The 27,913-nt window shown below is 49.5% G+C and overlaps 1 protein-coding gene across 1 annotated transcript in view; it reads right to left on the bottom strand.

Moving 5' to 3' along the window:
* kcnt2a (potassium channel, subfamily T, member 2a) overlaps positions 1 to 27,913 on the bottom strand; it is a 939,304-nt gene that overhangs the window by 615,583 nt on the left and 295,808 nt on the right. The window contains exon 14 of the mRNA XM_072512908.1: positions 2,201 to 2,264. Coding sequence (XP_072369009.1) covers positions 2,201 to 2,264 — 64 coding nt within the window. The remainder of the gene's footprint in view (positions 1 to 2,200; positions 2,265 to 27,913) is intronic.

Below are 27,913 nucleotides of genomic sequence, written 5' to 3'. Positions count from 1 at the left end.
GAATTGTAATAATTATTTACTGTTGTATCATTTTAAAAATTTAAAACTATGTGGTAATAGTGGGCTGTATTTAACAGGTGCAGTGACCCCCACCCCACCCTTCCACCCCCACTACCCCCTCAGCTAAAAAAAAAATCAGATGTCGGGTTGGTGTAGAAGCCCCACCCCTGCAGCTGTTTAATCCTGTGGGCATATTAAGCAACTGGAGGTCGGACTTCTGCCCTATCTGGGGAGGAAGTTCCACCTCAAGGGAATTGCCAGACAATCAGATAGCTGGCAGATCTCTAGTCCCAGCAACGTCTGTGGCTACAGGCAGTCCAGACAAAGATGTGCCCAGATTCGGAGGTCTAAATGGGGGAGCGGGGGGGGGAGGGAGAGAGGGGGGGGGGGAGCTGTCAGGTCCTGATGAGGGGGTTGAGAGGGTAGGAGGACCAGGTTAGAGAAGTTGTTGGGGGAGTGGGGGGCACGTGGTAGGAGGGGCATAGGGCTAACAGGGACGAGGATAGGACCTTGGGATTTGTTGGGGGGGGGGGAGGGGGGGGGAGGGCGGAGGGGGCTGTTGCCTGACAGCAGCTCATGTAGCTAAAGCTGTTGGGCTTCCCACATGCGTGGACCACCCTTCCTATGCTGTGGGTATAGGAAGTTATCATTAATTAGCCCAGTGTCAGGCAGTCGACCAGGCAGCTCCCTCGTCCCACGTATATTTATGGTGCGGACAGGATTGAGTGGGTACATGGTGGCACAGTGCTCACTGTATTTTACTTGCCTGCCAGCCTTCAAGCTCGCTGGCAGGGGAGTGTAAAATCCAGCCCATATAAGATTCATGGCACAGAGCGAGGTGCATCGATCCACTATGTCCTTGATGGCTGAAATAGAGTTCCCCAGTTTAATCCCACCTTCCAACTTTTGGTCCAGAGGCATATAGTTTATAGCACGTCAAGTGCATATCCAAGATTTGTGTTAAAGAGCTGAGCATTTATGCCTCTACCATCTTTTAACCAGAGAGCTCTAGATCCTCACCACCCTCTGGCTGATCAAAACCTATCCTAGAACATCATCTACCAATTATTTTAAGTTTATGTCCCCCTGATTATTGACCTCTCTGCTTATGGAAGTAAGCCCTTCCTGTACAATGTCCACTCTATCTAGGTCTCTCATAATTTTACACATTTCAATTCAATCTCCACTCAGTCTTCTCTGTTCCAAAGTTATTATTGACCTCTACTGTAGCGGGATCTAACGAGTGTTTTTATCCAGATCTCACATAACATCCAAGCTCTTATACTCTCGAATACAAGGTCATCCGTATTTTAAGGGTCTGTCTCTTATTTTCACTGCTCGTCCTGAGTCCCTCAAGGGACATTTTATATCCCTTTTTCTGGAAGGCCTATGAAAGATTGAACCTGGCAGTCTTGCATTTGTCTCTCTTTTGTTCTCTGAGCACGTACACTGTGGCCATTGGCTATCACCCCCTTCCCGTCTGCTCTCACAGTTACCACTCCACCCCCGCTTCCACTGTCAAAGTGATCCTTTATTTTATGTGCCTCAGTTGAGAGATGAAAGTATCCAGTTTGCTTTCTTAATCACCATATCTATCTGACCTGGTCTTTCACGGATGTGAGGAAGTAAAACAGTTCTGTTGTGTTCTCTGTATCCAATATTTATTGTTTATTCCTTTGCATTGTTTGCCCTCCCTCACATTTCTCTGAATTGAATTAAATTTGTCACTTTTCTATTCAACTGACCAGACCATTGATATCTTGCTACATTCAACTGATTCCCTCCTTATTAGTAAGCACCTCGCCAATTTTTGGCCCTTAATCATGCCCCTACATTTAATTCTAAATCATTAAAAGTGGTACCCTACTGGAATCAACCTTCCTTTCACAAAATAAATACACATAACTGTTTTCCTTTGCTTCCTGCCACTGAGCCAACTTTGGTCCGAGAACCTTCCCATGGGCCCCTTGTGTTTTTGATCTTCTGACTAGACTGCAAATGTGACCTTGTCAAAAACTTTTCTAAATTACAGGGGGTCGAGAGGGTTAGGCTAAGAACAGCAGGTGAGGAAAGGCTATCGAGCCCATCAAGTTTGATCCAGCTGAAAGTCTGTGTTGATTTCAGACAGTTCACATCCATCCATCCCTCCTTCCCTTTTATAAAACATCTGGTGTTTCAATTCTTAATAAATAGAACTTACAGCAGCTGTCCTGTCAACTTCATATCGACTGCTAAGGATAAAACAGGCTTCAGCATCATCCATTCTGAATCAGTCACCAAAATATCCCATTGTAGAGGACGGCAGCATTTAAGGAAATGGGTTGTAGACAGAAAGAAAGAGAAATATTTCAGAATGATTAATATATTCACTGGTATGTTTGCAAATTACACCAATGACAAAAATACATGGAGACGAGGGGAGGTGGGGCCGTAGTGGTATTGTTACTGGACTGGTAATCCAGAGACCCAGGTTAATGCTCTGGAGACCTGGATTCGAATCCCACCATGGCAAATGGTGAAATATTATTTCTAGGTTTTTATTAAATTCAAAGTTTTATGATGACCCTGAAATCTTTGTTAATTGTCGTAAAAACGATCTGGTTCACTAATGTCCTTTAGAGAAGGAAATCTGCCATCCTTAGCTAATCTGTGGTTGACTCATAATTGCCCTCTGAAATGGCTACTCAGTTCAAGAGTAATTAGTGATGGGCAACAAAAGGCTGGTCTTGCCAGCAACGCCTATATCCCATGAAAGAATAAAGTCCAAACTTCCAGTGGGCAATTCCCCTACTCCCAGGGACCCTCTATTAATGTCTCCAACCCTGAGTTAAACAACCAATCCCCTACATCACCCCTGACCTGCCCACAACTCTGCAACTAGCCCCGCTAACGTCCTCTGGCCACGCTCCCAAACATCTGCTTACCCCGACCCAAGAACTCCCCAACCCAACCAGACTCTCTTGACCACTTGAATAGCCCTGGAATCAGATCATCCAAACCAGACTATTGCCCAGACAACCCAATTGTCCGTCTCCGGATACCCCCAATCTGACCCAACCTTCCATCTACCCCCAAACCAGCCTACTACACCCTGACCCCATCCACTTCTCCCATTGACCACTAGACTACCACCCAACCCAGCTGCTACCACCACCACGACCACCTGACTATCCTCCCGATGAGTACCCCATCCACCACTCCGATACAACCTGACTACCCTCCGATCCAACTGTGCACTCTAACAATCTACCCACTCATTTACTCAACCTATTCACCAATCCATTGAACCAAATGCTGGACCATAAAAGTAACCAGAGGACAAAGAGTGCCTTACAATGGTGACATGTCCTGCCTTCCCCCAACTCTATTCCTCTCTGATGTAGTTTCAGGAGGGTGCTGCGTTGCATGTTTCTGTGACAGCCAGGACCAGAAGAACCCAGAAGAAATGCTCAGCAGTGGTAAGTCAGGTGAATCTCCAAGCACAGTGGCAAACGGCTCACCATTGTTGCTGCTCAGAAGATCTTGGCGGGGATCTCATTTGCCTTTCTTTGCCAAATATAGGTCATCCTTCACTACTCGTCATCCTGTCTTTCTCATGGTGCGTTCCCAAATTGGACAAAATACTCCAGCTGGAAGCCATGATGTGGAGATGCCGGCATTGGACTAGGGTGGGCACAGTAAGAGGTCCTACAACACCAGGTTAAAGTACAACAGGTTTGTTTGGAGTCACTAGCTTTCGGAGTGCAGCTCCTTCATCAGGCGAGTGAAGAGGTGGGTTCCACAAAGACATATATCCAACCACATTGGAAGTTGTGATAATGTTTTTTTAAAGGAGAATTTACAATAGGGAAGGTGAGGTACTATTGAATTGTTTTTGAAATTTAGTAGATTTTTTTCATCAAAGGTAAATGGGGAAAATGCATTTGAGGAGAATATAGATAATACGAAAAAACGAGAAGAAAACTGACAGACATAATCTACTGGTGTGAGGGAGTTAATGGTTAGAGAAGAAACAAATTTGTAAAGATATATGACTGAACAAAATGTTTCAAAAGGTAACATTACGTATAATGCATGTACAACAAACATAGAATTATTCTATTCACGACGTAGATCTTGCTAACTCACCTGTGATTTCATCACAGTTTAAAAGGAGAATAACAGTATGGAATGTTAAAGAGAAAGGTGGCATAACAATGGTGTTACTGGGCTAGTAATCCAAATACCTGGACCATAGCTCCAGCGACATCAGTTACCATCCCACTATTGAAGTTAGGATAATTTAACGTCAATTAATTAAATAAAATAATTAATTAAATAAAAAGTTAGTCCAATGGAGGATAGACCCACCAGCGGTGACAGTAGCAGGACATTGAGCCCACACCTTGAAGAAGTTACAAGAAAACCTCCTGCTCATTACCACCTACCACCCTCCCTCAACTGACGTACTCTGGGTGGGGGACTTCAATGTCCATTCCTAAGAACGACTTGGTAAAATCACCTCTAACCGAGCTGGTTCAGGCCTGAAGAATATATCTGCCAGACTGCGCTCTCCACACATGTTGAGTGAACCAATACAAGGGAGAGAACTTGATTTAATTTCATCCTCATCAATTGACTGTCCATGACAGCACTGGCCGAAGTGACCACTGCACAGTCTTTGTCGAGATGAAGTCCGGTCTTCATACACCTTGTTTTGTGGTGCTACCATCATACTACTGTCTGATAGATTCAGATCAGATCTAGCAGCAAAAAACACAATGGAGGCACTGCGGGCCATCGTCAGCAGTAGAATTATATTTAACCACGATCTGAAACTTCATGGCCGGGAATAAACTTCACTCTAACATTACCATAGAGCCAAAGAACCAACTCTAAATCAATGTGAACCATGGGACAGCAAGTCAGTATGAACTATGGTAGGACATGCCATTGTCTACTGTGGGAAAACATGCCAGTGTGAACTGTGGGAGGACATGCAAATGCCTCCTGTGGGAGGACATGCCAGTGTGAACTGTGGGATAGCATGCAAATGTTTACTTTGGGAGGGCATGTCAATGTCTACTGTGGGAGAACATGTCAGTGTCTACTGTGGGAGGGCATGTCAATGTCTACTGTGGGAGAACATGCCAATGTCTACTGTGGGAGGGCATGTCAATATCTACGGGAGAACATGTCAGTGTCTACTGCGGGAGGCCATGTCAGTGTGAACTGTGGGAGGGCTTGCCAGTGTCTACTGTGGGAGAGCATGCCAATGTCTACTGTGGGAGAACATGCCAATGTCTACTGTCGGAGGGCATGTCAGTGTCTACTGCGGGAGGGCATGTCACTTGAACTCTGGGAGATTGGATTGGATTGGATTGGATTTGTTTATTGTCACGTGTACTGAGGTACAGTGAAAAGTATTTTTCTGCGAGCAGCTCAACAGATCATTAAGTATATCAATGTCTACTTTGGGAGAGCATGCCAATGTCTACTGTGGGAGAACATGCTAATGTCTACTGTTGGAGGGCATGTCAGTGTCTACTGCGGGAGGGCATGTCACTTGAAGTCTGGGAGAGCATATCAATGTCTACTGTGGGAGGGCATGCCAATGTCTACTGTGGGAGGGCATGCCAATGTCTACTGTGGGAGAACGTGTCAGTGTGAACTGTGGGAGGGCATACCAATGTCTACTGTGGGGAGGGCATGCCAATAGTCTACTGTGGGAGAGCATGCCAGGGGCTGTTTAGCACAGGGCTAAATCGCTGGCTTTGAAAGCAGACCGAGGCAGGCCAGCAGCACGATTCAATTCCCGTAACAGCCTCCCCAAACAGGCGCCAGAATGTGGTGACTAGGGGCTTTTCACAGTAACTTCATTGAAGCCTACTTGTGACAATAAGCGATTTTCATTTTTCAATGTCTACTGTGGGAGAGCATGCCAATGTCTACTGTAGGAGGGCATGCCAGTGTGAACTGTGGGAGAGCATGCCAATGTCTACTGTGGGAGGGCATGCCAGTGTGAACTTTGGGAGAGCATGCCAATGTCTACTGTGGGAGGGCATGCCAGCGTGAACTGTGGGAGAGCATGCCAATGTCTACTGTGGGAGGGCATGCCAGTGTGAACTTTGGGAAGGCATGCCAATGTCTACTGTGGCAGGGCATACTAATGTCAACTGTTGGAGAGAATGCCAATGTCTACTGTGGGAGAGCATGCCAATGTCTACTGTGGGAGGGCACGTCAATGTCTACTGTGGGAGACCATGTCAATGTCTACTGTGGGAGGGCATGTCAATGTCTACTGTGGCAGGGCATGTCAATGTCTACTGTGGGAGACCAGCTCAATGTCCACTGTGGGAGGGCATGTCAATGTCTACTGTGGCAGGGCATGTCAGTGTGAACTGTGGTAGGGCATGTCAATGTCCACTGTGGGAGAGCATGTTAATGTCTACTGTGGAAGAGCATGTCAGTGTGAACTATGGTAGGGCATGTCAATGTCTACTGTGAGAGGACATGTCAGTCTGAACTGTGGGAGGGTATGCCAGTGTGAACTGTGGGTGAGCATGCCAGGAGCAGTACAAGGCCAACATAAATGAGATTGAAACCTGGTGAAGCTACAACTGTTATGAGGTTCCTGGTGAGCTCCCCAGATTTATTAAGCTGGGTGAGTTCCCTCAATCTTTTACTGTCCAGCTGGGAAACCCCCAAACTGTTATACTTCCAATGAGGAGGGATGAACTGCTCCCTTTATTTATTCAACCCCCTCTGCCGGTCGCAACAAAATTAATCTAAAAAAAGGATTCCTTCTTTCATGAATCCCTTTTCCCAGTCCCAATATTTATCTTTTAAAAGGAGTTAATTTAACCAGGCTTTCCTGGGTTAAAGACAGAGTTAGTTTATTAACTATAAAAGGCAAGAAAATGAAAAATACATGCATATACATTCATACAGGTTAGAAGTGAGAATTGAGTCCAAAGTAAGTAAACTCAGCAAAAGGTATCCAAAACAATCTTTGTCTCATGAGTAGATGATTGAGCGTTGGGACTGTTGTGAAACAAGATTCCAATAGTACTGATGTCAGCAGGCGAATAGTCAGTTTTGAGATTCCAATGGTCTGCTGCTTGGTGGGGACACTTCCTCCTTTTCATTTCAGCTGTGGTCTTTTCTGACTTGGCTTACTTCAGCAATCAGAGAGAAAGATGGGGATATATGTGTGAAAAACATTTGCAGGGGTGCTTCTGCTGGCTGTTTTTTTGCTTCTGTCATATCCATTCTGACACCCAATCACTCATGCACACATACACATGTGTGATTCTCAGATTCTCAGCTGGCTTTTATCCTAGCTTTTGTATATTCCTGGAAGGCAGAATCATAAATCTGTCTGGTCATTACTCACAGGAATTTCTTGCTGAAGACGATACTCATCTCCCATTGTCTCCACCGGAGATGTCAATTAGTTTCTGTGTGCTTTAGAAGTATCATTGTCTGGAAATAGGCTGGTCTTCCATTGCCTCTCAGAATATCATCCACCAGCAATTCAGCCAGCGACTGACTTTACAATCTCAGCCACCTTTGGCTTATACTTTCAACTTTTAAAACCTTACAGGTCTTATTCCAGATGTAATTTGGTGTTTTCTCTTCGTTATTATGACACAACATAGGACTACGAGCATGGTGGATAGCCAAGCAGTATGCTATGGGCAGAGCGAACCATCCCACAAATAATGGATCAAATAAAAGCTCTGCGGTCCAGTATTGACTGGTGGTGGACAATTATACAACTAATAGGAGGTTCAACATCCAGAATCCGAATAATGGGGAGACCAGCACGCCAGTGCAAAAGACAAGGCTGAAGCATTTGCAACCATCTTTCTTCAGACGTGCTGAATGGATGATCCATTTGGCCTCCTCCTGAGACCACCAGCATCACTGATGCAAATCTTCAGGCAACTGAATTCACGCCATGTGACATCACAAAATGGCTGACCACCCTGTAAAGTCCATAGGGGTTGCAAAATTCCGAGCAGTAGTCGTGAAGACTTGTGTTCTAGAACTAGCTTCACCGTTAACCAAGCTCTTCCAATGCAGTTACACATTGTCATCTCTCTGACAAAGTGAAAAATTGCCCAGGTATACCCTGTCCACAAAAAGCAGGCCAAATCGAATCTGGCCAATTTCCACCTCATCAGTCTACTTTCAATCATCAATAAAATAATAGGAGGTATTGTTAACAGTTCTATCAAGCAGCATTTACTCAGCAATAATCTGTTCATCAATGCTCATCTTGGCTTCCAGCAGGGTTATTTACCTCAAAACCTTATTAGAGCCTTGGTCCCAACATGTAAAGGTGAGGTGAATGGATAGGGTGAGGTGAGAGTGATTGCCCCTGGCATCAAGGCAGCATTTGGCCAAGTGTGGCATCAAGGAACCCTAGCAAAACATGTTAATGGGAATCAGGAGGGAAGCCTTCCACTTTCTGAAGTCATACCAAGCATAAAATAAGATGGCTGTGGTTGCTGGAGGCCAATCATCCCATCTCCATCACTGCAGGATTTCTCAGGGCATGAGTCCTCGGTCAGAACATTCCAGCTGTTTCATCGATGAAATTCCCTCAATCATGAAGTCAGAAGTCGGGATGTTTTTGAGGAATGCATTATGTTCAGCACCATTCATAACCCATCAGATAATGAGACTGTCTGACCTGCATGCAGCAAAACCTGAACAATATTCAGGTTTGTGCTAATAAATGGTAAGCAAAATTCATGGGACACAAGCGGCAGGCAATGATCATCTCCAACAACAGAGAATCTCAGCATCTCTCTTTGACATTCAATGGTATTATAATTGCTGAATCCTCTTGATCAACAGCCTGGGGGTTACCATTGACCAGAAATTAAACTGGACCAGCCACATAAATACAGCAGATACACAAACAATTCAGAGGCTAGGAATTTAGTAACAAGCAACTCACTCCCCAAAGCTTGTTCTCCATCTACGAGGAACAAGTTGGGAGTGATAATGCACTCTCCAGTTGGCTGCATGAATGTAGCTTAAGAAATTCAACATCAACTAGGACAAAGTAACCTGATTGAAGGCACTAAATCCACCACTTTGAACATTGACTCCTTCCACCAGCACACCATGGCAGCATATGTATCATCTGCAAGATATAGTGCAGTGATTTTCCAAGGCATCTTCCAAATTTACCACCTCTGCCAACGAGAAGGACCAGGGCAACAGACACATCAGAACACCACCACCTGAAAATTCCCTCCAAGCCACACGCCACCTTGACTTGGAACTATACTGTTGTTCCTTCACTGACGCTGGTTCAAAATACTGGAACTCTGTTCCTAACAGCACTGTAAATGCACCTACACCAGGTTAACTGCAGCAGTTCACGAAAATGGCTCACCTATTCTAGGGCAGTATACAACACCGCCACCCTATCCCCATAACCCAGTAACCCCACCCAACACTAAGGGCAATTTTGGACACTAAGGGCAATTTATCATGGCCAATCCACCTAACCAGCACATCTTTGGACTGTGGGAGGAAACCGGAGCACCCGGAGGAAACCCACGCACACACGGGGAGGATGTGCAGACTCCGCACAGACAGTGACCCAAGCCAGAATCGAACCTGGGACCCTGGAGCTGTGAAGCAGTTGTGCTATCCACAAGGCCAATCTGCCCTCAGCCAAAGAGCAGATTCAAGACAGGGATCAACAAATTTCTCGGAATTCACAGGAAATGGAATAGAACAGGAAAATGGAGCAGATATACAAGCCTGATCTTATTAAATGGAGGAAAGAGCAATGCTCCGAAAGCTAGTGTTTGAAACAAACCTATTGGACTTTAACCTGGTGTTGTAAGACTTCTTACTGTGCTCACCCCAGTCCAACGCTGGCATCCCCACATCATCCTTATTGAATGGAGAAGCAGCTTTATAGGCATACAGCCTACTCCTGCTGCTTTTTATATTAGTACACCCTCATTGTCTACACCCTCATTGCTTATGTAATAGACAACGTATTTCACAGCTCGCTCTCAATCCAGAATACAACCACAGAGCCAAGGCTACAATAGGTCCTACTTTGTCAAATCCATTATATGAGTTAAGTTCCCACTGCAAAGGTTTAAGGCATTGACAACATTACAGCAATAGTTCTGGAGACCTATGCTCCAGAACAAGCTACACCTTTAGCCAAGCTATTCCGGTACAACTGCAACACTGGCATCTAACCTGCAATGTGCAAAATTGCCCAGGTATATCTTGTCCACAAAAACAGGACGAGTCCAACATGGCCAATTATGTCCGACTAGTCTACTCTCAATCATCAGAAAAGTAGGGGACTTCCGGGTGCGGCGATGACCAGCTGAGTCGCACGTTTCGGCAGCTCCCGGTGGAACGGACTTTTGGGCTCTTGATAGGAGCCCCAACGGCAATTTTAACGGCTAAAAACACCGTGCGGTAAACCAGAAGGGAATTCCCCCTGGACACGGATGGAAAAAGGAGAGGAAAGTGGCCGGATTGCAGCAGATCCTTTGGAACAGCGGCAAGGAAGGCAAGCAAAAACCAAGATGGCATCGGAAGATGGCAGTTTCACATGGGGCCCTGAACAACAAGAGTTCTTGAAATGCTGCGTGGAAGAGATAAAAAAGGAAATGAAGAAAGAGCTGTTGGCCCCGATACTACAGGCGATCGAAGGGCTAAAGGAGGAACAAAAGACCCAGGAGCGGGAGCTTCGGGTCGTGAAGGCGAAGGCAGCCGAGAATGAGGACGATATACAGGGCCTGGTGGTGAAGACGGAGATACAGGAGGCACATCAGAAACGATGTGTGGAGAGGCTGGAGGCACTGGAGAACAACGCAAGGAGGAACAACCTGAGGATTCTTGGTCTTCCTGAAGGTGTGGAGGGTGCGGACGTCGGGGCATATGTGAGCACGATGCTGCACTCGTTAATGGGAGCGGAGGCCCCGGCGGGTCCGTTGGAGGTGGAGGGAGCATACCGAGTTATGGCGCGAGGACCGAGAGCAGGAGAAACTCCCAGAGCCATAGTGGTGAGATTCCTCCGTTTTAAGGATAGAGAAATGGTCCTTAGATGGGCGAAGAAAACCCGGAGCAGTAAATGGGAGAACGAGGTGATCCGCTTTTATCAAGACTGGAGTGCGGAGGTGGCGAGAAGGAGGGCGAGCTTTAATCGGGCCAAGGCGGTGCTTCATAAAAAGAAGATAAAATTTGGAATGCTGCAACCGGCAAGACTGTGGGTCACATATCAAGGGAGGCACCACTACTTTGAGACGGCGGATGAAGCGTGGACTTTTATTGTAGAAGAAAAACTGGAATGAGTGGATTATTAAAAAGAACGTTTGGACAAAGTGGTGGGGCGAATGTGGGGGGCGAAGAGGGGTTTTATGTTCTAATCCTGCGGTGTGGTAACTTTTCTCTCTCCCACAGGGGGTGATGGGGGAGGTGGGGAGGGAGAGGAGATGGGGCGTTGGCCATGGGGGGCGGGGCCAAGGGAGAAGCGCGGGCTTGGCTCCCGCGCTATGATAATTATGGCGGGAATAGAGAAGCAGGAAGGAGGGGGCGTCGCACGGTGCGAGCCGTGGTCACGGGGGGAAGCCGAGGTCAGCCAGAGTTTGCTGACTTCTGGGAGCAACATGGGGGGAGTAATTACGCTAGCGGGGGGTCTAGCGGGGGGGGGGTGGGAGGGGGGAATTACTGGGTTGCTGCTGCTGGGGAAAGGGGGGAGCGGGTACGGGAGAAGATGGGCGGGGGGGCACCGCCTGGGGGAGATACAGCTGCGTGGGAACTGGGTGAGAAGCTGGAAAAAGATGATGGCTAATCGGCAGGGGGGGGGGGGTGGGAAGCCCCCCAACTCGGCTGATCACGTGGAACGTGAGAGGGCTGAACGGGCCGATAAAGAGGGCACGGGTACTCGCACACCTTAAGAAACTTAAAGCAGATGTGGTTATGTTACAGGAAACGCACCTGAAACTGATAGACCAGGTTAGGCTGCGCAAAGGATGGGTGGGGCAGGTGTTCCATTCGGGGCTAGATGCGAAAAACAGGGGGGTGGCTATATTAGTGGGGAAGCGGGTAATGTTCGAGGCAAAGACTATAGTGGCGGATAACGGAGGCAGATACGTGATGGTGAGTGGCAAACTACAGGGAGAGACGGTGGTTTTGGTAAACGTGTATGCCCCGAACTGGGATGATGCCAATTTTATGAGGCGGATGCTAGGACGCATTCCGGACCTAGAGACGGGAAAGCTGATAATGGGGGGAGATTTTAACACGGTGTTGGAACCAGGGCTGGATAGGTCGAAGTCCAGGACTGGAAGGAGGCCGGCAGCAGCCAAGGTGCTTAAAGATTTTATGGAGCAGATGGGAGGGGTTGACCCGTGGAGATTCAGTAGACCTAGGAGTAAGGAGTTCTCGTTTTTCTCCTATGTTCATAAAGTCTACTCGCGCATAGACTTTTTTGTGCTGGGTAGGGCATTGATCCCGAAGGTGAGGGGAACGGAGTATACGGCCATAGCCATTTCGGATCACGCCCCACACTGGGTGGACTTGGAGATAGGGGAGGAAACAGGAGGGCGCCCACCCTGGAGAATGGACATGGGACTAATGGCGGATGAGGGGGTGTGTCTAAGGGTGAGGGGATGTATTGAAAAGTACTTGGAACTCAATGACAATGGGGAGGTCCAGGTGGGAGTGGTCTGGGAGGCGTTGAAGGCGGTGGTTAGGGGGGAGCTGATATCAATAAGGGCACATAAAGGGAAGCAGGAGAGTAAGGAACGGGAGCGGTTGCTGCAAGAACTTTTGAGGGTGGACAGACAATATGCGGAAGCACCGGAGGAGGGATTGTACAGGGAAAGGCAAAGGCTGCATGTGGAATTTGACTTGCTGACTACAGGCACTGCAGAGGCACAATGGAGGAAGGCACAGGGTGTACAGTATGAATATGGGGAGAAGGCGAGCAGGTTGCTGGCACACCAATTGAGGAAAAGGGGAGCAGCGAGGGAAATAGGGGGAGTGAGGGACGAGGAAGGAGAGACGGAGCGGGGAGCGGAGAGAGTGAATGAAGTGTTTAAGACATTTTATAAAAAATTATATGAAGCTCAACCCCCGGATGGGAGGGAGAGAATGATGGACTTTTTGGATCGGCTGGAAATTCCCAAGGTGAAAGAGCAGGAAAGGGTGGGACTGGGAGCACAGATCGAGGTAGAAGAAGTGGTGAAAGGTATTAGGAGCATGCAGACGGGAAAGGCCCCGGGACCGGACGGATTCCCAGTCGAATTCTATAGAAAATATTTGGACTTGCTCGCCCCGGTACTGACGAGGACCTTTAATGAGGCAAAGGAAAGGGGACAACTGCCCCCGACTATGTCTGAAGCAACGATATCGCTTCTCTTAAAGAAGGAAAAGGACCCGCTACAATGCGGGTCCTACAGACCAATTTCCCTCCTAAATGTGGATGCCAAGGTCCTGGCCAAGGTAATGGCAATGAGAATAGAGGAATGTGTCCCGGAGGTGGTCCACGAGGACCAAACTGGGTTTGTGAAGGGGAGACAGCTGAACACGAATATACGGAGGTTGTTAGGGGTAATGATGATGGCCCCACCAGAGGGAGAAACAGAGATAGTAGTGGCGATGGATGCCGAGAAAGCATTTGATAGAGTGGAATGGGATTATTTGTGGGAGGTGTTGAGGAGATTTGGTTTTGGAGAGGGGTATGTTAGATGGGTGCAGCTATTGTATAGGGCCCCAGTGGCGAGCGTGGTCACGAATGGACGGGGATCGGCATATTTTCGGCTCCATAGAGGGACAAGGCAGGGATGCCTTCTGTCCCCATTATTGTTTGCACTGGCGATTGAGCCCCTGGCGATAGCGTTGAGGGGTTCCAAGAAGTGGAGGGGAGTACTTAGGGGAGGAGAAGAACACCGGGTATCTTTGTATGCGGACGATTTGCTACTATATGTGGCGGATCCGGCGGAGGGGATGCCAGAAATAATGCGGATACTTGGGGAGTTTGGGGATTTTTCAGGGTATAAATTAAACATGGGGAAGAGTGAGTTGCTTGTGGTGCATCCAGGGGAACAGAGTAGAGAAATAGAGGACCTACCGTTGAGGAAGGTAACAAGAGACTTTCGTTACCTGGGGATCCAGATAGCTAAGAATTGGGGCACATTGCACAGGTTAAATTTAACGCGGTTGGTGGAACAGATGGAGGAAGATTTCAAGAGATGGGATATGGTAGCCCTGTCAATGGCAGGGAGGGTGCAGGCGGTTAAGATGGTGGTCCTCCCGAGATTCCTCTTTGTGTTTCAGTGCCTCCCGGTGGTGATCACGAAGGCTTTTTTTAAAAGGATTGAAAAGAGCATCATGGGTTTTGTTTGGGCCGGGAAGACCCCGAGAGTGAGGAAGGGATTCTTACAGCGTAGCAGGGATAGGGGGGGGCTGGCACTACCGAGCCTAAGTGAGTACTATTGGGCCGCTAATATTTCAATGGTGAGTAAGTGGATGGGAGAGGAGGAGGGAGCGGCGTGGAAGAGATTAGAGAGGGCGTCCTGTAGGGGGACTAGCCTGCAGGCTATGGTGACAGCCCCATTGCCGTTCTCACCGAGGAACTACACCACAAGCCCGGTGGTGGTAGCTACACTGAAGATTTGGGGACAGTGGAGACGGCATAGGGGAAAGACTGGAGCCTTGGGGGGGTCCCCGATAAGAAACAACCATAGGTTTGCCCCGGGGGGAATGGATGGGGGATATGGAATGTGACAAAGAGCAGGAATAACGCAACTGAAAGATCTATTTGTGGATGGGAAGTTTGCGAGTCTGGGAGCGCTGACCGAGAAATATGGGTTGCCCCAAGGGAATGCATTCAGGTATATGCAACTGAGGGCTTTTGCGAGGCAACAGGTGAGGGAATTTCCGCAGCTCCCGACACAAGAGGTGCAGGACAGAGTGATCTCAAAGACATGGGTGGGGGATGGTAAGGTGTCAGATATATATAGGGAAATGAGGGACGAAGGGGAGACTATGGTAGATGAACTAAAAGGGAAATGGGAAGAAGAGCTGGGGGAGGAGATCGAGGAGGGGCTGTGGGCAGATGCCCTAAGCAGGGTAAACTCGTCGTCCTCGTGTGCCAGGCTAAGCCTGATTCAGTTTAAGGTATTACACAGGGCGCATATGACTGGAGCACGGCTCAGTAAATTTTTTGGGGTGGAGGATAGGTGTGCGAGGTGCTCGAGAAGCCCAGCGAATCATACCCATATGTTTTGGTCATGCCCGGCACTACGGGGGTTTTGGATGGGGGTGACAAAGGTGCTTTCAAAAGTAGTGGGGGTCCGGGTCGAACCAAGCTGGGGGTTGGCTATATTTGGGGTTGCACAAGAACCGGGAGTGCAGGAGGCAAGAGAGGCCGATGTTTTGGCCTTTGCGTCCCTAGTAGCCCGGCGCAGGATATTGCTAATGTGGAAAGAAGCCAAGCCCCCGGGGGTGGAGACCTGGATAAATGACATGGCGGGGTTTATAAAGCGAGAGCGGATTAAGTTTGTCCTAAGGGGGTCGGCTCAAGGGTTCACCAGGCGGTGGCAACCGTTCGTCGAATACCTTGCGGATAGATAGATGGAATGGGAAAAAGAAGGCAGCAGCAGCAGCCCAGGATTTGTGGGGGGGGGGGGGGGGGGGGGAGGGGAGGGGTGTAACTTGTGACAAGGCAGTTGCCAATTAGGGCTAGTTTTCATTTTTGTTATTTAATATTTATTCTTTTTTTTGTTTATATAAAATAGGTCATTGTTATTTGTGCTGTTATAATATTGTGTAAAGGATGCACAATGTACTGTGTTGGTTGACCAAAAATTTTCAATAAAATATTTATTAAAAAAAAAAAAAATCATCAGAAAAGTAGTGGACGAGGTTGTTAATACTGCTATCAAGTGGCACTTACTCAACAATAACCTGCTCGCAGATGCTCAGTTCAGGTTCCACCAGGGCCACTCAGCTCCTGACCTCATTACAACCTTAGTTCAAACATGCATAAAAGAGCTGAACTCCAGACGTGAGGTTCGAATGACTGCCCTTGGCATCAAGGCAGCATTTGAACATGTGTAGCATCAAGGAGCCCAAGCAAGTTTTTTTTTAAGTGTTCTTATTCAAAATTTTCAATAATTTTTACAAACCACTACAAAAGAAAATATAATGCAAAGAGAACAAAACAATATGCCAACAAAAACAACTTAACCCTCTAACAAGTTAACAATGTAACAAACAAAACAAAACAAGGTGGGGCATTTGCCCCTTACAAATAAAATGAAATCAACTCACCATCTCCCTCCCCCCCCATCCCCCCCTCTGGATTGCTGCTGCTGCTGACCTCCATCAAACGTTCCGTGAGAAAGGCAAGGAATGGTTGCCACCACCTGGAGTACCCCTGCAAGGACCATCGCAAGGCAAACGTCACCTTCTCCAACCTGAGAAACCCCGCCATGTCACTGACCCAAGGCTCTACGCTTGGGGGGTTTGCATCCCTCCACATTAACAAGAGCCTTCTCCGGGCTACCAAGGAGGCAAAATCAAGAACTCCGGCCTCTTTCGACTCCTGCACTCCCGGATCATCCGATACACCAAATATCGCTATCCCCAACCTCGGTTTTACCCGAGTGTCCAAGACCTTGGACATAGCCTTTGCAAAGCCTTTCCAAAATTCCATAAGTGCCGTGCATGTCCAAAATATATGGGCGTGGTTCACTGGGCTTCCTGAACATCTCACACACCTGCCCTCTAACCCAAAGAACATACTCATTCTCGGCCCTGTCATATGCGCCCGGTGTACCACTTTAAACTGAATCAGGCTCAGCCTGGCGCAAGATGAGGAGGAATTGACCCTGCCCAGGGCATCAGCCCACAGGCCCTCATCCAGCTCCTCAGCCAGCTCCTCCTCCCACTTGCCCTTCAGCTCTTCCACCGACGCCTCCGAGGCCTCCTGCAGCTCCTGGTATATGTCCGATACTTTGCCATCCCCCACCTGTCATGATATCCATATTAACATATCATGGTTAATCACACACACACACTGATGGACAGGGAGATGGACCAACCAACACACACACAACATCACAGCCAATCACCAGTGAGAGCACACGCACTATAAAACAGGGAACATCACAGTTCCCGCTCATTCTAACAGGAGATAGCTCAGAGTACAGAGCTCACAGCGTGCCACTCAGACATATACCACGTGCTGAGTGCCTCACTAAGGTAGTGCTAGGGCTAAGTCCACAGGTTAGCTGGTGAAGTACGAACCACAGCCAGAAGTTAATAGTTATTATTGTACAGAATAATAAAACAGAGTTGTACCATCTACAACCGTGTTGGTTTGTTTGTGTATCGGAACACTCAACACAACATGATACCAGGGCTGGAAACTCACCAGCGACTGTGAGACCTACCTGCACCTCTTCAGAGATCTGCCATCCTGCGCCATGGACACCATCAGCCTGTCGCAGCCGCTCCAAATCGCTGGAAATCTCGGCGTCAACTGGAAGCTGTTTAAACAGCGCTTCCAGCTCTTCCTAGAAGCCACAGACAGGGAGAATGCATCGGACACAAGGAAGATCGCCCTCCTCCTCTCCACGGCGGGGCAACATGCCATCCACATCTACAACCCCCTGGCATTCGCCTAAGGCGAGGACAAGACGAAGTACAAGACGGTCCTTCTAAAATTTGAGGAACACTTCAGCGTGGAAGTCAATGAGAGCTTCGAGAGGTACCTCTTCCGGCAGCGCCTGCAAGGTAAGGATGAGCCTTTTCAATCTTATCTGACACACCTCCGTACCCTCGCGCAGTCCTGCGGCTATGAGGCCACCTCCGACTCTATGATTCGGGATCAGATAGTTTTTGGGGTCACCTCGGACACCCTACGCCAGCTGCTCCTCAAAATAAAGCGCCTCACCCTAGCTACCGCCATCAAAACCTGAATCCTCCACGAAAACGCGACCAGCCGGTACTCCCAATTCCAGCGGCCGAATCGGCACGGCAGGGGTCCTACGAGGCCGAGCGGGTCCAGTTGATTGAGTTCCTCCCGGCCTGCGGCCCGGACGAGGGCAGCCATTTTGCGCGCTTTCCGAGGCCTCCCGCGCTTGTACGTGCCAAAAGAGGGGACGTCGACACAGAGGGATGTGATGCGCAGGCGCGCTCTATGCAGGACCGCACCGTGCATGCACGGTGGCGCAATGACTGCCGTGACGTCACGACGTGCGGCAACTGTGGATCCGCACACTTAAAGCGGCAATGTCCAGCCAAAACGCGACAATGCCTCCGCTGTGGCAGGATGGGCCACTACGCTGCCTGCTGTCGAGCAGCTCAACCTGCCAACCCTCCGCAATTCCGCCAGCCTCGCAGGGACGTGCGGAATTCAGCCCACATACACCGAGTCATACCCTGACGACATGCAGACCAGTGATACCGATGACCGGGAACCCTTCCGCGTTGCGGTAATAGACAGGAACTGGATGTCCCCAAGTAGGACCCACCAGCCGATGCCAGTGCACAGCATTAATCCGGGCGACACCACCCACACGCCCGAGACCACCCTGTCCTGTATCCTCCGGGCAGGCAGCAGCGGGAATTCCCCCACCTGCTTTTTCACAAACGCCCAAACCTGCATGTACCTAAAAGTGTTCCCCGGGGGCAACCCAAATTTCTCCTCTAGCGCCCTCAGACTGGCAAAAGTCCCATCGATAAACAAGTCCCCCATCCTTTTGATTCCCGCCCTGTGCCAGCTTAGGAACCCGCCATCTATCCTACCTGGAACGAATCTGTGGTTGTTCCGTATCGGGGTCCAGACTGAGGCCCCTACCTCCCCCCTATGCCATCTCCACTGCCCCCAAATCCCCAGTGTCGCCATCACCACCGGGCTCGTGGTATACCGTTTCGGTGGAAGCGGCAATGGTGCCGTCACCAGTGCCCCCAGGCTAGTATCTGTACAGGTCGCCGCTTCCAACCATTTCCACGCCGCCCCCTCTCTCGCCATTACCCATTTCCGAATCATAGACACATTCGCTGCCCAGTAATAGCTGCACAAGTTCAGCAGCGCCAACCCCCCCCCCCGCCCTGATTGCGCTTCAAATACAGTCTCTTAACCCTCGGGGTCTTATCTGCCCACACAAATCCCATAATACTCATATTTACCCGCTTGAAAAAGGATTTGGGGATGAGAATGGGCAGGCACTGGAAGACGAACAAGAACCTAGGGAGGACCGTCATCTTTACGGACTGCACCCTGCCCGCCAGAGAGAGTGGCAGTATGTCCCACCTCCTAAAGTTTTTCTCCATCTGATCCACCAGCCATGCTAAATTGAGCTTGTGCAAGAACCCCCAGCTCTTGGCCACCTGGATGCCCAAGTACCGAAAGCTCCTCTCCACCATCTTCAGCGGTAGCTCTCCCAACCTCTTTTCCTGGCCCCTCGCATGCACCACGAAAAGCTCGCTTTTTCCCACATTTACCTTGTATCCCGAGAAGTCTCCAAACTACCTAAGTATTCGCAAGACATACCCCATCCCCTCAACTGGATCCGTAATATACAGAAGCAGATCATCCGCATACAGTGAAACACGGGGCTCCTCCCGGCCCCCCCCCCCCCGAACCAACTCCCTCCAGTTTCTGGACTCCCTCAATGCCATGGCCAGTGGCTCAATCGCCAGGGCAAACAGCAGGGGGGACAAGGGGCATCCCTGCCCCGTTCCACGATATAGTCTAAAGTACCCCGACCGCCGCCGGTTCATCGAAACACTCGCTACCAGGGCCTGATACAACAATTTGACCCACCCTATGAATTCCTCCCCAAACCCAAATCTGCCTAACACCTCCCACAGGTACTCCCACTCCAGCTGATCGAAGGCTTTCTCCGCGTCCATTTCCGCTATCACTTCTGCGTCCCCACTCTCCGAGGGCATCATGATCACATTCAGAAGCCTCTACACATTCGTATTCAGCTGCCTGCCCTTCACAAACCTCGTCTGATCCTCATGAATCACTCCCGGGAAACAGTGGCCAAGATCTTGGCCAACAGCTTTGTATCCACATTAAGGAGCGAAATCGGCCAATCGGAGCCGCATTGCAGTGGGTCCTTATCATGCTTGAGGACAAGCGAGATCAGAGCCTGCGACATCATTGGGGGAAGGATTCCCTTTTCCTTAGCCTCGTTAAAAGTTCTCAACAGCAACGGGCCCAACAGCTCCGAGAATTTCCTATAGAACTCTACGGGAAACCCATCTGGCCCCAGGACCTTGCCCGCCTGCATACTCCCCAACCCCTTAATTACTTCCTCAATCTCAATCGGGGCCCCCAATCCCTCCACCCGCCCTTCCTCCACCTTTGGAAACCTCAGTTGGTCCAGGAACTGCCTCATCCCCTCCCTTCCCTCTGGGGGTTCTGACTCGTATAATTTACCATAAAAGTCCTTAAAGACCTCGTTTATCTTAGCTGAGCTCAGCACCATGATCCCCCCATCTCTAATTCCCCCAATCTCCCTAGCCGCCTCCCTCTTCCGCAGCTGATGTGCCAGCATCCGACTTGCCTTCTCCCCATACTCATACACTGCTCCCTGTACCTTCCTCAACTGGGCCTCAGCCCCGTGGTTAGCAAGTCAAACTCCATTTGAAGGCTCCGGCGCTCCTTCAACAACCCCTCCTCGGGGAATTCCGCATACCTCCTATCCACCCTCAGTATCTCCCCCACCAACCTCTCCCTCTCCATCCTCTCCCTCTTCTCCCCGTGGGCCCTGATTGAGATTAGCTCCCCCCAAACCATTGCCTTCAGCTCCTCCCAGACCATACTCACCGAAACCTCCCCATTATCATTGGCCTCCACATATCTTTGGATGTACCTCCGGACCCGCCCACAGACCTCCTCGTCCGCCAGTAGTCCCACGTCCATTCGCCACAGCGGGCATTGGCCTCTCTCCTCCTCCATCCTCAGCTCCACCCAGTGCGGGGCATGGTCTGAGATCGCAATGGCCGAGTACTCCGCCCCTCCACTCTCGGGATTAGCGCCCTGCTTACCATGAGAAAATCTATCCGCGAGTAAGCCTTGTGTACATGGGAGAAGAAGGAAAACTCCTTCCAGCCTGCCATCCACCATAACATAACGACCCCCCCTTATCTGCCACAATACCCACCGCCTCAAATGCCACCCGCTTACTCACCAAGATTGCGACCCTGCTGTTCTTCACATCCAGCCCTGAGTGAAAAATCTGTCCCACCCATCCCTTCCTCAGCCTGGTTTGATCCACGATCTTCAGGTGTGTTTCCTGTAACATGGCTACATCTGCCTTTAGCCCCTTTAAGTGCGAAAACACCCGGGCCCTCTTGACCGGCCCATTCAGGCCTCTCACGTTCCACGTGATCAGCCAGATCGGGGGGCTACCCAACCACCCCCCCGCCAACTAGCCATCTCCACTTTTAGGCCAGCCACGTGCCGCGCCTCCCGCACCCTCCAGCAACCAAGGCGGAGGCTCCCAGCCCCGACGCTCCCTCTTACCATCAATTCCCCCTCAGTCAGCACAGCAGCAACCCAGTCCCCCTCCCCCCCCCCCAACCCCCCTCCCCTGGCCAAGCAATTGGTTAACCCCCCTGCCCCCCCCCACCCCCCCATTGCACTCCCGTAAGTCAGCTGACTCATGCTGACCACGGCCGCTCCCGCCTCTATCTCCAATCCCCCTGTGGATTCCCCATCCAAATCTCCAGCCCCCCCCACCTAAGTGGGGTAGAGAAAGTCTCCCCCCTCCATTCTATATGAACCAATGCGGACATCGAACACAGTACCGTCCCCCGCTTCAGGTACCTCCCCCACCATTTCACGGGAAAAACCGCGCTCCCTGCCTGGACCGACCCCACCCCCTGTGACGCAGCTCCTCTCAACTACGACCTCACCCAAATCCCTGAGGGCACCGGGCCACAAAGACACAAGAAAACGTGGGGAAAACCCCACCCAAACACCGTCCCATCCTCCTCACCAACAACCCCTATAGCATACTACAATCCATTACCTCGAGTCCAATTGCTCATTCTTGATGAAAGTCCACGCCTCATCCGACGTATCAAAACAATGGTGTCGGTCCTGGTATGACCCACAGTCTCGCCGGCTGTAGCAGCCCTAACCTCATCCCCTTCCCATGGAGGACCGCCTTGGCCCGATTGAATCCTGCACGCTTCTTGGCCAGCTCTGCACTCCAGTCCTGATAAATCCGGATCTCGGTGTTCTCCCACCTGCTGCTCCGCTCCTTCCTCGCCCATCGCAGGACACACTCCCTGTCGGTGAAGTGGTGGAACCTTACCACCGTAGCCCTCAGCAGCTCATTCGCCCTCAGCCTCCTTGCCAGGACTCTGTGCACCCCATCCAGCCCCAGGGGCAGCGGGAAAGCCCCCGCACCCATCAGCATACTCAGCATCATGGTCACATATGCCCCAGCATCCGACCCCTCCACGCCTTCAGGGAGACCCAGAATCTGAAGGTTCTGCCTCCTCGACCTATTCTCCGGGTCCTCCAACTGCTCCTGCCATTATTTGTGCAGCACCTCGTGCGCTTCCACTCTGACCGCCAGGCCCAGAATCTCGTCCTCATTATCAGAGGCCTTCTGCTGCACCTCCTTGATCGCCGTCCCCTGCATCTTCTGGGTCTCCACCAACCTTTCAATCGACGCCTTCATAGGGGCCAACATCTCCGCCTTCAAGTCAGCAAAGCAGCTTCTTAAAAACTCCTGCTGCTCCCGGGACCACTGGGTCCACGCTTGCCGCCATGTTGCTTTTTCACGCCCGTTCTCCTCTCTTCTCTAAAGCCACTTTTTTGACCACTCCACTAATGGTCCACTCCATACAGTGCTGGGGGACCCTCACTGTTTCCTTCCCACACCGGGAATCATCGTCCAAATGCCGCTGGAGCTCCTTAAAAGGGCCCAAAAGTCCGTTATTGGCGGGAGCTGCCGACCATGCGACCTACCTAGGCATAGCCGCAACCGAAAGTTTTTCGAGCCCAAGCAAGTTAATGAGCAGAAGGAAAACTCTCCACTAGTTAGAATCATACCTAGCACAAAGGAAGGTGATTGCAGTTGTTGGAGGTCAATCATCCCAGTTTCAGGACATCACTGCAGGAGATTTTCAGGGTAATATTCTAGGACCCAACAATCTTCAGCTGCTTCATCAATGACCTTCCTTCATAAGGTCAGAATTGTGTATATTCACAGATGATAGCACAATGTTTAGCACCATTCACTGAAGCAGTTCCTGCCAAAATGCAGCAAGGCTTGGACAGCATTCATTCTTGAGTTGATAAGTGAGAAACAACATTTGCACCACACAAGCGCTAGACAATAACCATCTTCAACAGAGAGAACCAACCATAACCCTTGACATTCAGCGGCATTACCATCATTAAATCCTCCACTATCAGCACTCTGGGGTGGCCATTGATGGGAAATTCAACATGGACCAACCATATAATTACTGTGACTACAAGAGCAGGCCAAAGACTGAGAATTCTGTGGCAAGTAGCTCACTTTTTGACTCCTTAAAGCCTTTCCCTGGATGAGTGCAGCTCCAACAGCACTCAAGCAGCTTGATACCATCAGGACAAAGAGCCCAATTGATTGGCACCCTATCCACCACCTTCAATTCCCACTCCTCCACCACTGTTGCACAGTGGCAACAGCGTGTACCATATACAAGATGCAGCAACTCACCAAGGGCCCTTTGATAGCACCTTCCAAACCTGCAACTTCTATCACAGAAGGACAAAGGTAGCAGATGGATGGGAACACTACTACCGGAAAGTTCCCCTCCAAGTCACATACTAATCTGACTTGGAACCACCCCCATCCTGTTCCAATCCTGCCCCCTCAACCCTCCTCCCACCCGTATAATTTCAAATTAGACTATACGGATATGCAAAGAGAGAAAAGAAAAACAATAAAAATGCAAGGCCTACTATTAGTGAAATAATGTAAAGCATCAATATGTATTAAGAAAAAGGTCATCCGGTCATCCAAGGAACAGACCATACACATACCCGCTAACCAGATTGGAGCACTGTTAATTTTTCAATGTTGACATTTGAAAAGAATGTCCTGCAAATTTGTACTAATAGGTTATCGAGACAATTATTTGTAATGTGTGCTGCAGATGAGAAAAAAAAGAGTATAATTATTTGTGTAATTCCAGCCAGCACTGAAAAATATTTTATATAGGTTTGGCCATTTCTGATAAATAATGGTGAAGACCGTAAAACTCAGATGCTGCCCAAGATCCTGTGAACATAAAAGTTCCACAGAACCCCATATGTTGGGCGCGATTCTCCACTCCCATGCCGGTTGGGAGAATTGCCTGGGCCGCCAAAATTTCCGGGGATGCCGGTCCGACGCCCTCCCGCGATTCTCCCAAGCGGCGGGAACGGCCCGGTTGAGTTTCGCAGGCCGCAGGCCGGAGAATCGCCGGAGACACCGAAAATGGTGATTCTCCGGCACCCCCGCTATTCTGAGGCCCGAATGGGCCGAGCGGCGAGGCCAAAACGGCGGGTTCCCCCCGGCGCCGTTCACACCTGGTCGCTGCAGTCGTGAGCGGTGCGTGAACGCTGGGGGGCGGCCTGTGGGGGGGCGAGGGGGGATCCTGCACCGGGGGGTACCTCAGATGTGGAGTGGCCCGCGATTGGTGCCCACCGATCGTCGGGCCATCCTCTCTGAAGGAGGACCTCCTTCCTTCCGCGGCCCCGCAAGATCCGTCCCCCATCTTCCTGCGGGGCGGACTTAGAGAGGACGGCAACCGCGGATGCGCGGATGATGCCAGTTATGCGGCGCCGGCCGCGTCATCTATGCGGCGCCGCTTTTACGCGGGCGACAAGGCCTGGCGCGTGTAAATGACGCGGCCCCGATCCTGGCCCATTGTCAGGGCCTGAATCGGTCGGGACCGGGGCCGTTCCGCGCCGTCGTGAACCTCAACGGCGTTCACGACGGCGCGGCCACTTTGGCGTGGGAGTGGAGAATCGCGCCCGTCATCTTTCATACACAAGGACTGGGAGGTAGGGTGCTGCCTTCTGCAGCTTTCTGACTCCAATAGCATCCATTAGATTAGCCTTCCCATTAATCAGCAGATTAACAGACCCAAGGACCAATATACAGAAACGTAGAAAATAGAAGCAGGAGGAGGCCATTCAGCCCTTCAAGCTTGCTTCGCCATTCATTAAAAAAAAAAAATTTTTTAGAGTACCCAATTCATTTTTCCAATTAAGGGGCAATTTAGCGTGGCCAATCCACCTACCCTGCACATCCTTTTGGGTTCTGGGGGCGAAACACACGCAAACACGGGGAGAATGTGCAAACTCCACATGGACAGTGACCCAGAGCCAGGATCGAACCTGGGACCTCAGCTCCGTGAGGCAGCAGTGCTAACCCACTGCTCCACCATGCTGCCCTTTGCTCCGCCGTTCATGATGATCATGGCTGATCATCAAGTTCAATACCCTGATCCTGACTTCCCCTCATATCCCTTGATCCCTTCAGCCCCAAGAGCTAAATCTGATGCCTTGTTGAAATCACATAAAGTTTTGGCCTCAACTACTTACTGTGGGAGTGAATTCCACAGATTCCACTCTCTGGGTGAAGAAATTTCTCCTCACCTCAGTCCTAAAAGGTTTACTCCTTATCCTCAAACAATAAGCCCTTGTCCTGGACTGCCCCATCATCGACAACAATCTTTCTGAAGATACCCGGTCTGATCCTGTTAGAATTTAGTAAGTCTCCATGAGATCCCCTCTCACTCTTCTAAGCTCCAATGAATATAATCCTAACCGATTTAGCCTCTTCTCATATGACAGTCCCGCCACCCCAGGAATCAGCTTGGCAAACCTTTGATGTACTCCCTCCATAGCAAGAACATCTTTCCTCAGGTAAGGATACCAATACTGCACACAATACTCCAGGTTTGGCCCCACCAATGCCCTATACAATTGAATAAAACATCTTTATTCCTAAACTCAAATCCTCTTGCTATGAAGGCCAACATACTATTTGCCCTCTTTACTGCCTGCTGTACCTGCGCACTTACTTTCAGCGATTGATGCACGAGGACACCAAGGTCTCGCTGAGTATCCTCCTCTCTCAATTTATACCCATTCAAATAATAATCTGCCTTCTTATTTTTGCTCCCAAAGCGGATAACCTCACATTTATCCACATTATGCAGCATCTGCCATGCATATGCCCAGTCCAGCGGGGAGCGCAGCTCCTTCTTCAGGAGAAGGAGCTGCGCACTGAAAGCCAGTGATTCAAAACAAACCTGTTGGACTTTAACCTGGTCTTCTAAGACTTCTTACTGTGCCCACCCCAGTCCAACGCCGGCATCTCCACATCAATTTTCAGCAGAGCATAGCAGAACATGCGTCAACCCTGTACAACCAGCGTGAAATTCAAGTGATAAGTAGGAGGTAAGAGCAGGCTCATTAAGCTCTGGGTAATTCCTAGAATTAATTTATTATGAATGCAGATTAAAGGGACAGAAGCACCTGATACTGATGGAACAAATTATGAAAATAAGAGACTGAGATCTGGTGGGAAACAGATGTACAAGGTTGTGTAGAGTACTCAGATATGTAAATAAAACATAAAACATTTTACTAGTAACAGTCTATGGTAGCAATCTTAGGGTAATAGCAAACCTAAAGAAACCCAATCTAGACCTTGAACACATGACGAAACATGGTGACAGCTGGCGGTTTCTGTCGATTGTTCATGTGCGCCATCCGAATCATGGTGGCAGTGGACAGCGCATAAAGAACCAGCAAAATTCCAAGAGAAGGCTGCAGACCTTCAAAATCTACAACAGGCAAGAAGGAAAAAGATTGAAGAGTCACTTGAGAATGGGGCATTATTGATGCGGCAGATGCAAGCAGGCACACAGGCCTGGAGTCCAGGCAGTGTTGAGTACAGATCAAAATCTACAAGTCAAACTACTGAAGCAGAAACAAATGCAGAGCTTAGAGGAAGCATGGCATCTACATTGCCACTCCCAGATCTGTTGCGAAGTTTTGAAGGCTTGCAATAGGTTCAACGCTAGGACAATTGGAAGACGAGATTGTCCAGGTACAGAACAGCTTCAGGTTTACATAAGAAGGAACAACAGGATCAGGTCAGCACTTTACGCAGTAGGGGACATAGCATATGATATTATTGCAAGAAAGGACATCGATGACACTTCAAATTCATATAAGGAAGTCTTCCAGGCATTCGACTCATACTTCAATGTTTGAAAACAAATTGATAATTGAGCAAGCAAAATTTAATAAGAGGTGGTAAAATCCAGGCAAATGCATGAACTAATGGCAGTCTTTCATGGAATTGCAAATATGGGATAAAGTTAAAGAGCATGGGATTACGGGTAGTGTTTTGAAATGGATAGAAAGCTGGTTAGCAAACAGGAAGCAAAAAGCTGAACACTTGGTAGTCTTTCAGGGAATTGCATATATGAGATTCACAGAGATGAATTAATATGGGATCTTATCATGGTTGGGATCCTAGATGAAACCCAAACAGATAGTTTGCAAACAAGACAAGATTTAACTCAAAGCAAGACAGATCTAGCTTATGATGCTCAACAGAATAATTGTTGTCGGAAAGGTGATGTCCATTGGAAAAAAAGGCAGTGAAGCCATTTAAATGCTAGACATAAAAGAGAAAGCACAGTTAAGCAAAAGCCTGCAAAAGCAGGAAAAAGCATAACTGCCATCTTGAGATGTTCTCGGCATGGCAGAAAAACAGATAAAAGCAGAAAGAATGCCCAGCACAGGGAGCTAAGTTCAGGGGCTGGATTCTCCCCACTCAGACGCCGAAATCCTGGGCGTCATTCTCCGCCGGCGGGAGTCTCCGTTCTGCCGGCG

The sequence above is a fragment of the Scyliorhinus torazame genome, chromosome 7 (genome assembly GCF_047496885.1).
Source record: "Scyliorhinus torazame isolate Kashiwa2021f chromosome 7, sScyTor2.1, whole genome shotgun sequence".
NCBI classification, from domain to species: Eukaryota; Metazoa; Chordata; class Chondrichthyes; order Carcharhiniformes; family Scyliorhinidae; genus Scyliorhinus; species Scyliorhinus torazame.
This window is presented reverse-complemented; position numbering and strand designations above follow the sequence as displayed.